The sequence below is a fragment of the Corticium candelabrum genome, unplaced genomic scaffold (genome assembly GCF_963422355.1).
Source record: "Corticium candelabrum unplaced genomic scaffold, ooCorCand1.1 SCAFFOLD_98, whole genome shotgun sequence".
NCBI classification, from domain to species: Eukaryota; Metazoa; Porifera; class Homoscleromorpha; order Homosclerophorida; family Plakinidae; genus Corticium; species Corticium candelabrum.
This window is the reverse complement of record NW_026912678.1, coordinates 1-12,000: the sequence shown is the minus strand read 5'-3', so window position 1 is coordinate 12,000 and position 12,000 is coordinate 1. Positions and strand designations below refer to the sequence as shown.

At 41.3% G+C, this 12,000-nt stretch overlaps 2 protein-coding genes across 2 annotated transcripts; one reads left to right on the top strand and one right to left on the bottom strand.

The window, feature by feature from the left end:
* The first annotated feature begins 2,185 nt into the window (after positions 1-2,185).
* Positions 2,186-5,514, top strand: LOC134197901 (uncharacterized). The gene has a single exon (XM_062667253.1). The coding sequence runs from the start codon at positions 2,281-2,283 to the stop codon at positions 5,512-5,514; it is 3,234 nt and encodes a 1,077-aa protein (XP_062523237.1). The 5' UTR covers positions 2,186-2,280.
* A 114-nt stretch (positions 5,515-5,628) lies between these two features.
* Positions 5,629-11,177, bottom strand: LOC134197900 (myotrophin-like). Its single transcript, XM_062667252.1, has 6 exons — positions 11,088-11,177; positions 8,451-8,552; positions 8,240-8,332; positions 8,080-8,178; positions 6,383-6,484; positions 5,629-6,265 (listed from the first exon to the last, which is right to left on the bottom strand). The coding sequence occupies exons 2-6, from the start codon at positions 8,508-8,510 to the stop codon at positions 6,176-6,178; spliced, it is 444 nt and encodes a 147-aa protein (XP_062523236.1). The 5' UTR covers positions 8,511-8,552; positions 11,088-11,177; the 3' UTR covers positions 5,629-6,175.
* Positions 11,178-12,000: the final 823 nt, after the last annotated feature.

Below are 12,000 nucleotides of genomic sequence, written 5' to 3'. Positions count from 1 at the left end.
ATGCTTCATGTGAGTTTAGGTAAGTATACATCCTATACTATAATACGCCAATCCACACTTCCATCTGTCTGTCCACATGGATGTCCAGATGTCTGTAACGTGCTGCTCTTGGATCATCGCGAAACGTGGCAGCCGGCTCGAGTTTGGCTGTCGTAGACGAACGGTCGAGACGGAGTTCGCCTAGACTGCCTCCGGCGGCCCAAAACGAGACTTGTCGGCCTGAAACGAAATGCACCAGAGTTTGTTTGTTCAATTAACTGAGTATAGGATGTGACGTGAGCTCGCCAGCCACTGTACGCCATTCTCTAATTGCCACAACTGGTAGAGTGCAAGATGCGCTCGCTGCAAGTGGAGTAAGCCGCCTCACCAGGCTGATTCTGCATGCATGCATCCGTCCATGTGTCACAGAAGGTGCGCCTTCTTGCAGCAACTGTGGCGTGTAAAGATAAATTGCTACCGCCCATAAGGCTGGGTAGGACTAGTGTATGTATAATGTGACCTTGTAGTACAGTGTAGCAATTAGAACAATGACAAGACATAACACTGAAGTGTTATTGTCATATGCACAACTAACTTGCTTACTAAAACATAACTGTCATGTTCAAATAAACAAAAGCTTCACTGCACACTTCACACCACTGCTTGCTCTGTTTTAAGATTTGTAGCACCCTAGCTTTGTCTGTGCCAATCAGTGTCCAGTATTCGCTTACAATAGGTGACATAACCCACTACCACTACATATTGACCGGTCAATAAATTGGGCCGTATAACTGCCTGTGGCTACAGGTTTATCAAGATGTGAACCAAAGTGTAAACATAAAAAGTGTTTGTAATAACAATTAGGCTATTACATACATATCTGTCAAACAATACAAGTGCAAACTAACTGAGAGTCATACTTCTAAAAGAATTAACCGTGGTTAGGTGTCCAGAAACAGAATGATATTCGTGCACAGAACGCTGTAAACCAGCTACAATCTGCTGCATGATAGAAGGTGGATACGGCTTTCCATCTTGCCTCCGAACTTCATGCATAAAACGTGTAAGCAGGTAGTTCATTTCTCTGTTGTTTATAACATGCAGATCATGCATGTACCGCCCTTGGCTGCTTGTTTCTCCATTTCTTCTATGCGTTGAACACTCTAACCGTCCAATGCAGTAGCTTTGTGGTGCTAGGGGGAACACGCAAATCAAGAAACTTCTGAAAACTACTGGATGAAATGGGAGCTTGGAAACGAGACTCAGAAGACTGCTGATCAGAAACAACATCAACGTCTAGCAGTTTACTAGCTTCCAAAAAACCAACAACTGGCAATTCTGCTGATTAAATGCCCAAGTCGATTTCAGCCTGGGTAAGGTATCTTCATCACTGAACATTTTGCTACACAACTAATTCGAATTTGAAGCGGGGTGTATTTCGTTTATATACTAGCCAGCGGTCTATAACCTATACATACCTATAACCTACCATAAAGTTCATATTATTGTTTACCTTATCTTTAGCATCTGCATCAGCCTTCTTCTCCAACAGACACTCGACTGCCTCACGATCATCAAGTTCAGCAGCAAAGTGAAGTAAAGTGCGACCAGACTGCATGCACAACACAAAAACATTTTTCACACATAATCAACAGTATTGTGAAAACTCTCACGTTCTTCTCCACTGATTGACAAAACTTCTCTGCAATCTTTCTTGCAACATCCACTTCCAGTGCTCAAAATTACTGTCGGTCATCGGTCAATGGCCGATCATATTTGGATAATGACCGGTGATAGTTGCTAATTACCGGTCAAGGTGACCGGTCAACTTTTGTATGTCATTAATTAGTGATGAGAAGAGCTATCCCAGCTCTATGAAGAGCCAATTAAGTGTATAGCTAGTCTACATAGCTATGTGATATTATATGTTAGCTATGTACATCATTTAGCACCATCTATTTAGTCTCTGTTCATGTGTTGGCCTCTGAATTTGTACTCTACAATCTATAGCACCGCCCAACTTTTACCTTATTTGTCAGGCCTCAATCATGTTTTCATGAGAGGGACAGCCCTGCATGTTTATCTAAGTCTTGTGAGAGGACCGTTTAGCTATTGTTGTGTTACTATGAAATGCCATAACATCTCTCGTGAATTATGATACAATCAGTTAAGTGGTCATGCTGTCTAAAGATTTGCTATGGTACATGGAACATGAGTACTTAATGACGTTAATTATGGTATACTAACATCTGTTGAAACTTCCGCGTTGCTTTTTGCCTTTCAATTCATTGTTAGAGCGTTATGTCTCTGGACCCAGTTGCGCAGTTTCTTTACCCAAATGATGCTCCGGTGACCCATAAGCCTGTGTGTGTGGGAGCTGATGGCAATTGCTTTTTTCGGGCTGTTGCAATGTCCTTGACAGGAAAGGAAGAAAATCACAAGCAACTCCGTCAGCAAGTTGCAGAACAGCTCTGCAACAAGCCACAGGCAATTGCAGCTGCTTTGATTGAAAAATCTTCGTCTTGTCCAGGTGTGAATCCTTCTTCACTCATTGCCATGTTTCTTTCTGATGAGAGTTACAGCGTGTTCAAAGCCGCAAAGGAAGTGGGAAAGGGCACTGAGGACAGCCTAGCTTTAGCTGTGGTGAAGGAGGGCAATGAGACAAAGAAATTTGGAAGTTGGTGTGGGATGGTGCAAGTCTATGGTGCAGCTGCAGCAATTGGTTGTTCCATCAACATGCACTACCCTGAGGTTAACCAACGTATCCGCCCCTTTATGAATACCATTGTACAACCTTTGGAATCTGCAACAAGTCAAAATAATGATATTCATATCATGTGGTCTAGCACAACTCAGCCAGCAACTCTTAAGGGAAATGTTCAACTCAATCACTTTGTGCCTTTGCTACCCAGATCAGCCACTAATCTCAGTTACCATGCCGAAAGTGACATTCCTGCCTCTGATTGCTGTGATGAGTCTGACTCTGACAAACTTGAATCTACCTTTGGCTTCAGTGATGATGAGAATGCCAGTGAATTTGTTGTAATGAAAACCCTTAGAAAATCAAGAAAGTCAAAGAGAATTGAACCAAAGTCATGGTCATTGTCTGGATTCCAACCTAAGAGCCCAAGGGTTTGTGCAATACCTTCGAACATGGATATTACAGTAGAAACTATGCATGAAGATTCTGGCATACCTGTTGACTCACACCACACTGCAGCCCAAGAAAGTCAAAATGGTGACAAACCGGCATATGGCAATGCTTCTCGCACAACTCAACGTGCTATGGCTGCCACTGCTACTAAGCCAAAGGGTTCTGAAAGCAAGTCTTCCAAGATCAAGCAAACTCTTGATTCCTGGTTATTAAGTAACAAGAACAAACATGTACAGAAAGACCAAAGGGAGATTACAAATAGTCATCCGATTACAACCATTCCAGAGCTTGCAAAAACACCAGTACGTCAAAATGTGTCATCAACCACATGCAGACGTCATATATCAAAAGAAACATTTATGGGGTGGAAAAGAAGCCATGAAGCTGATTATCAAACTATGTCATGGCTTAAATGTGAAGTGATGAAAGATAATCCTTCAATGGTTGATATTTTGTGGTGTGAGGTGTGTCGAACATACCAATCTAAGGTATGTGGCACTAAGCATTTCTCCAGAACGTGGATTGATGGGTCAAGAAATCACAGAACCAACAATGTCATTGATCATGCTGGGAGTGCTCAGCATCAAGCTGCAATGTCCTACAAGCGAAAAGAAACAGCAAGAGAGAGGAGAGAGCCAGTGACGGATTACAGTGAGATTGCCAGAAGTTTTAAGATGAAGCCGGAGACCAAAGCAAGGATGATGAAGAAATTTGAAATATGTTATTTTCTGGCAAAAGAAAACTTTCCATTCGTAAAATATCCATCTATCTGTGCTCTTGAAAAACGACATGGTGTTGAGCTGGGAGAGGCATATTCAACTGATGTAGCAGCTAGTCACTTTGTGCATTATATTGCTGAAAGTCAGCGACAGCATTTCAAACAAACAGTGGCAGCACCTTTCTTCAGCATCTTGATGGATAGTTCAGCTGACAAAGGAAAAGTGGAGAATGAGTTGTTTGCAATCATCTATTCTGAGAGTGATCACACCTCTGAAAAGCTAATAACTCGAAGTCGATACTTCAAAGTACTGGAACCGTCTAAGGCTGATTCTGCTGGACTCTTCGATTGCCTACAAGAAGCTCTGAAAGATATGGGTATAAGAGATTTGATGAATCCAGAAAATGTGCTGCAAGTCAAAAATTTGCCAATTCTTGTTGGTGTGGGAACTGATGGTGCTGCTGTAAACATCTCAGAGATACGTGGACTAAAAGCAAAAGTTCAGAATGTTCTGCCATGGATTTTCTGGATGTGGTGTTTTGCCCATCGACTAGAACTGGCAAGCAGAGACGCTCTCTCCAATCCAGTATTTAAAGAAATAGATGAAATGCTTCTTAGGATCTATTATCTTTACAACAAGTCTCCCAAGAAATGTAGGGAACTGAGGGCTATTGTGAACGATTTGAAAGAAGTATACAATTTTCCAAGGGGTGGCAACCTACCAGTGAGAGCATCAGGAAGCAGATGGATTGTTCATAAGCGAAGAGCACTCCACAGAGTTCTCGATAGGTATGGGGCTTACATGAACCACCTAGCAAGCCTCTGTGAAGATGCTAGTCTTAGAAGCCCTGATCGGCAGCGTCTAAAAGGTTATTTGACAAAGTGGACTCATGCAAAAATAATTCTGTCCTGTGCCCATTACATAGATATTTTAGATCCCGCCGCTAGTCTGAGCTTGTCTTTACAGGAAGATGATCTTGATATCATTAAGGCAATTCAATCAGTACTCAAAAGTCACCGAGCCATGGAACAGTTGAAAGAAACTCCCTTAACCAATTGGTTTGCAAGCAGACGTGTCATGGACAATCTAATAAAAAGTGCAGATGGCAAAATGACGTATCAAGGAATTGAATTACATCACTTCAATGATGTTGTTGTGAACAGCTGCAGACAGCAAGCTTTAAGTGATCTGAGAAGATTGGATGATGAATTGAAGGAAAGACTTTCATGGTCAGACACAAAACTTATGAGGGCTATTATGGTTTTCTTGGACACACAAGCCTGGTACTCACACAAAACCGATGAGTCTTTCTCTCATCAGCTTACAGAGGCTGTTTCAATGCTAGTTGAGAATTTCCGAGCTCCTCTCGAGGCCAAGGCTACTGATCTAGCAGCAATTCAGGAAGAAGCCAAGGAGATGCTTGACTATGCACATCAATATCTTCGAGTGGACAGAGATGGGTATCAACATGTTTGGTACCGCTTGGCGTTTGGACCTGACTGCACGCAATTTAGGAATTTAGTTGCTATTGCACAGCTCCTTTTCAGCTTACCGTTTAGTACTGCAAAAGTAGAACGCCTTTTCTCCCGCTTAAAACTTATTAAAACTGATCGTAGAACAAGTCTTAGTCAGGAGACGTTATCTGCTAGAGGTCAGTGTTGAGGGAACTGAACTTGAAAATTTTGATTCAAGCGCTGCTGTACAGTTATGGTGGTCAGACTGTTCAAGAACTCGTCATGAAAGTCATCCCCAAAAAATAAAAATTGAATGCAGCAGCGAGACCATTCATCAACAAGAAGACACTTCAGCGATCAATGAGGCAACTGAAACAATATGTGAGGCAGAGCAGTCGGTATCTCTGGATGATTGGGACTCTTGGATCTTGAATGATGAGTGAAATATGGTCACAGTACCACAACTTGCATCGTCACACTACCACAACTTGCATCGTCACATGCACTAGCACAACTTGCATGATGTCAGAATAGCATCTCAGATCTGTAGTAACTAGTTATGTTCGAACAAATATGCTTATAGTGTGGTGTTAGAGTAAATTGCTTAATTTGATGTAAAACTGTAACATTATAAAGGAAAGCAGTTCACAGTTTGCTATGTTTTGTTAGTTACTGCAATTTTAGGTGCTTTCATGTTGTAAACTAATGCCTACTTCCTTAGTAATATGTGTATTCAACTGACTCTTGTTTCTTGGTTTATGATTGCTAATTAAATTAGAGATTACTAATTTTTGATTACTAACTGCTTTTGATTACTAATTAAATTAGACGACCGGTAAAAAATTTGAATGACCGGCTAACTTCTGGCATTACTGGCCATACGGCCGACTAACTTTGAAAACTAATTTTGAGCACTGCACTTCATTACTACATGCCCACTGCAGCAGCTTCCACACATTCTATTATCAACAATCAAAAAAAGAGAATCAATGTCACAAATCAATTCCATAAAGGAAATACAAACAAAAATACCAAACTGTATCCACTCATTATGCTGTAAGACAACTGTTACTCACCTCTAATGCAACATCTTCAACTGACTGCATTATTGATAACAACCGATTAGCTGTTGACTTGTGACCTTCTCTCACAGCAAAATCAAAAGGCTTCTTGCCATACTATCACACATGGAATTGTAATGAGTTAGTAAGAATATCACAACATGACTTCACAAGTGCTACTAGTAACTCTGTAGCATTTAACTATAGAATGAAAGCACCGAGGAGCGGCAAATGCCTCAGTCTGCATTCCAAGGTCAGTAGGACAAACACAGAGCAGCTACAATACGTACATATCTACTATGCATGCACACTGAGAAATAACAAACAAACAAACACACACACACACACACACACACACACACCACACACACACACACACACACACACACACACACACACACACACACACAGACTTTGCAGGCCTGTAACAAAATGTGCGGGAGTTTGTTTGTTCAATTAACTGAGTATAGGATGTGATGTGAGCTCGCCAGCCACTGTACACCATCCTCTAATTGCCACAACTGGTAGAGTGCAAGATGCGCCCGCTGCAGGTAGAGTAAGCCGACTCACCGAGCTGATTCTGCATGCATGCGTCCATCCGTGTGTCACAGAAGATGCGTCTTCTTCCAGGAAATGTGGCGTGTAAACATAGATTGCTACCGCCCATAGGGTGACTAGGACTGGTGTATGTATAATGTGACCTTGCAGTACAGTGTAGCAATTAGAACAATGACAAGACATAACACTGAAGTGTTATTGTCATATGCACAACTAACTTGCTTACTAAAACATAACTGTCATGTTCAAATAAACAAAGCTTCACTGCACACTTCACCACTGCTTGCTCTGTTTTAAGATTTGTAGCACCCTAGCTTTTTCTGTGCCAATCAGTGTCCAGTATTCACTTACAATAGGTGACATAACCCACTACCACTACATATTGACCCGTCAATAAATCGGGCCGTATAACTGCCTGTGGCTACAGGTTTATCAAGATGTGAACCAAAGTGTAAACATAAAAAGTGTTTGTAATAACAATTAGGCTATTAAAGAAATATCTGTCAGCCAGAACAAACAATACAAGTGCAAACCTGAGCAAACTAAACTGAGAGTCGTCCTTTCTAAAAAATTAACCGTGGTAAGGTGTCCAGTAATAGAATGATACTCGCGAACAGAACGCTGTAAACCAGCTACAATCTGCTGCATGGTAGAAGGTGGATACGGCTTTCCATCTTGCCTCCGAACTTCATGCATAAAACGTGTAAGCCGGTAGTTCATTTCTCTGTTGTTCATAACATGCAGATCATGCATGTACCGCCCTTGGCTGCTTGTTTCTCCATTTCTTCCATACGTTGAACACTCTAACCGTCCCATGCAGTAGCTTTTGTGATATTAGGGGGAACACACAAATCAAGAAACTTCTGAAAACTACTGGATGAAATGGGAGCTTGGAAACGAGATTCAGAAGACTGCTGATCAGAAACAACATCAACGTCTAGCAGTTTACTAGCTTCCAAAAAACCAATAACTGGCAATTCTGCTGTTTCAATGCCCAAGTCGATTTCAGCCTGGGTAAGGCATCTTCATCACTGAACATTTTGCTATACAACTGATTCGAATTTGAAGCGGGGTGTGTTTCGTTTACACACTAGCCAACAGTCTATAACCTATACATACCTATAACCTACCATAAAATTCATAATATTGTTTACCTTATCTTTAGCATCTGCATCAGCCTTCTTCTCCAACAGACACTCCACTGCCTCACGATGATCAAGTTCAGCAGCAAAGTGAAGTAAAGTGCAACCAGACTGCATGCACAACACAAAAACATCTTTCACACATAATCAACAGTATTGTCAAAACTCTCACCTTCTTCTCCACTGATTGACAAAACTTCTCTGCAATCTTTCTTGCAACATCCACTTCATTCCTACATGCCCACTGCAGCAGCTTCCACACATTCTATTATCAACAATCAAAGAAAGAGAATCAATGTCACAAATCAATTCCATAAAAAAAAATACAAACAAAAATACCAAACTGTATCCACTCATTATGCTGTAAGACAACTGTTACTCACCTCTAATGCAACATCTTCAACTGACTGCATTATTAATAACAACCGATTAGCTGTTAACATGTGACCTTTTCTCACAGCAAAATCAAAAGGCTTCTTGCCATCCTATCACACATACAATTATAATGAGTTAGTAAGAATATCACAACATGACTTCACAAATGCTACTAGTAACTCTGTAGCATTTAACTATAGAATGAAACCACCGAGGAGTGCCAACTGCCTCAGTCTGCATTCTAAGGTCAGTAGTACAAACACAGGGCAGCTACAATACGTACATATCTACTATGAATGCACACTGAGAAATAACAATCACACACACACACACACACACACACACACACACACACACACACACACAAACACACACACACACACACACAAACACACACACACACACACACACACACACACACACACACAAACACACACACACACACACACAAACACACACACACACACACACACACACACACACACACACACACACAAACACAAGAACAAACACACACACACACACACACACACACACACACACACACACACACACACACACACACACAAACACAAGAACAAACACACACACACACACACACACACACACACACACACACACACACAAGAACAAACAAACACACACACACACACACACACACACACACCTTCACGGCTTCTCTACTGATTAGAATTCAACCATCGCTTGTGTGCTTGTTCATGTGCATAGAGACAAATACAAGAATGACAATCGCGATGACAGATGGCACATACATATTGACTTGTAATTACTCCTTGAGCCATTTGCTGATGTATGTGTCATCGTTCTTCTAATTTTTCATTCTCTCATCCTCAAACTTCTTCAAACCAGATGACACTTGCTTCCTCCAAACCAAATGATCAGACGCCAGTGACTCCCAATTGTTCTGATTGAAGCCCACATTCTGCAGTTGATGACGCAGCATGTCTTTATATCTAAGTTTTTGGCCACCAGTTCTTCGCTTGGCATTTAACAACTGTCCATAGAATACTTGCTTTGGTAACCTTCTGTCATTCATTCTTTTCACATGACCACACACATACACACACACACACACACACACACACACACACACACGAGAGATAGAGAGAGAGATAGAGAGAGAGATAGAGAGAGAGAGAGAGAGAGAGAGAGAGAGAGAGAGAGAGAGAGAGAGAGAGAGAGAGAGAGAGAGAGAGAGAGAGAGAGAGAGAGAGAGACTTTGCAGGCTTGTAACAAAATGTGCGGAAGTTTGTTTGTTCAATTAACTGAGAATAAGATGTGACATGAGCTCGCCAGCCACTGTACGCCATCCTCTAATTGCCACAACTGGTAGAACGCAAGATGTGCCCGCTGCAAGTGGAGTAAACTGACTCACCGAGCTGATTCTGCATGCATGCGTCCGTGTGTCACAGAAGATGCATCTTCTTCCAGGAAATGTGGCGTGTAAACATAGATTGCTACCGCCCATAGGGTGAGGTAGGACTAGTGTATGTATAATGTGACCTTGCAGTACAGTGTAGCAATTAGAACAATGACAAGACATAACACTGAAGTGTTATTGTCATATGCACAACTAACTTGCTTACTAAAACATAACTGTCATGTTCAAATAAACAAAAGCTTCACTGCACACTTCACACAACTGCTTGTTCTGTTTTAAGATTTGTAGCACCCTAGCTTTTTCTGTGCCAATCAGTGTCCAGTATTCACTTACAATAGGTGACATAACCCACTACAACTACATATTGACCCGTCAATAAATCGGGCCGTATAACTGCCTGTGGCTACAGGTTTATCAAGATGTGAACCAAAGTGTAAACATAAAAAGTGTTTGTAATAACAATTAGGCTATTAAAGAAATATCTGTCAGCCAGAACAAACAATACAAGTGCAAACCTGAGCAAACTAAACTGAGAGTCGTCCTTTCTAAAAAATTAACTGTGGTAAGGCGTCCAGTAATAGAATGATACTCGCGCACAGAACGCTGTAAACCAGCTACAATCTGCTGCATGATAGAAGGTGGATACGGCTTTCCATCTTGCCTCCGAACTTCATGCATAAAACGTGTAAGCCGGTAGTTCATTTCTCTGTTGTTCATAACATGCAGATCATGCATGTACCGCCCTTGGCTGCTTGTTTCTCCATTTCTTCCATGCGTTGAACACTCTAACCGTCCCATGCAGTAGCTTTTGTGCTGCTAGGGGAACACATAAATCAAGGAACTTCTGAAAACTACTGCATGAAATGGGAGCTTGGAAATGAGATTCAGAAGACTGCTGATCAGACGCAACATCAAGATTTAGCAGTTTACTAGCGTCCAAAAACCAATAACTGGCAATTCTGCTGTTTCAATGCCCAAGTCGATTTCAGTTTGGGTAAGGCATCATCATCACTGAACATTTTGCTACACAACTGATTTGAATTTCGTGCCTAAAGGATGTATCAATGCCTACAAGCTGGTTATAGACTTACTGGCAAGTGTATAAATAAAATACACCCGCTGTACCCAGCACTCCCTTGTGCCAACTCGAGGGTGGAGTGGGGTGTATTTCATTCGCCTAGCCAACAGTCTATATTAAACCTATACATAAATATCCTACCATAAAGTTCATAATATTGTTTACCTTATCTTTAGCATCTGCATCAGCCTTCTTCTCCAACAGACACTCCACTGCCTCACGATCATCAAGTTCAGCAGCAAAGTGAAGTAAAGTGCAACCGTCTGCATGCACAACACAAAAACATCTTTCACACATAATCAAACAGTATTGTAAAAACTCTCACCTTCTTCTCCACCAATTGACAAAACTTCTCTGCAATCTTTCTTGCAACATCCACTTCATTCCTACATGCCCACTGCAGCAGCTTCCACACATTCTATTATCAACAATCAAAGAAAGAGAATCAATGTCACAAATCAATTCTATAAAAAAAAATACAAACAAAAATACCAAACTGTATCCACTCATTATGCTGTAAGACAACTGTTACTCACCTCTAATGCAACATCTTCAACTGACTGCATTATTAATAACAACCGATTAGCTGTTAACATGTGACCTTTTCTCACAGCAAAATCAAAAGGCTTCTTGCCATCCTATCACACATACAATTATAATGAGTTAGTAAGAATATCACAACATATGACTTCACAAATGCTACTAGTAACTCTGTAGCATTTAACTATAGAATGAAACCACCGAGGAGTGCCAACTGCCTCAGTCTGCATTCTAAGGTCAGTAGTACAAACACAGGGCAGCTACAATACGTACATATCTACTATGAATGCACACTGAGAAATAACAATCACACACACACACACACACACACACACACACACACACACACACACACACACAAACACACACACACACACACACACACACACACAAACAAACACACACACACACACACACAACACACACACACACACAAACACAAGAACAAACACACACACACACACACACACACACACACACACACACACACACACACACCACACACACACACACACACACACACACACACACACACACA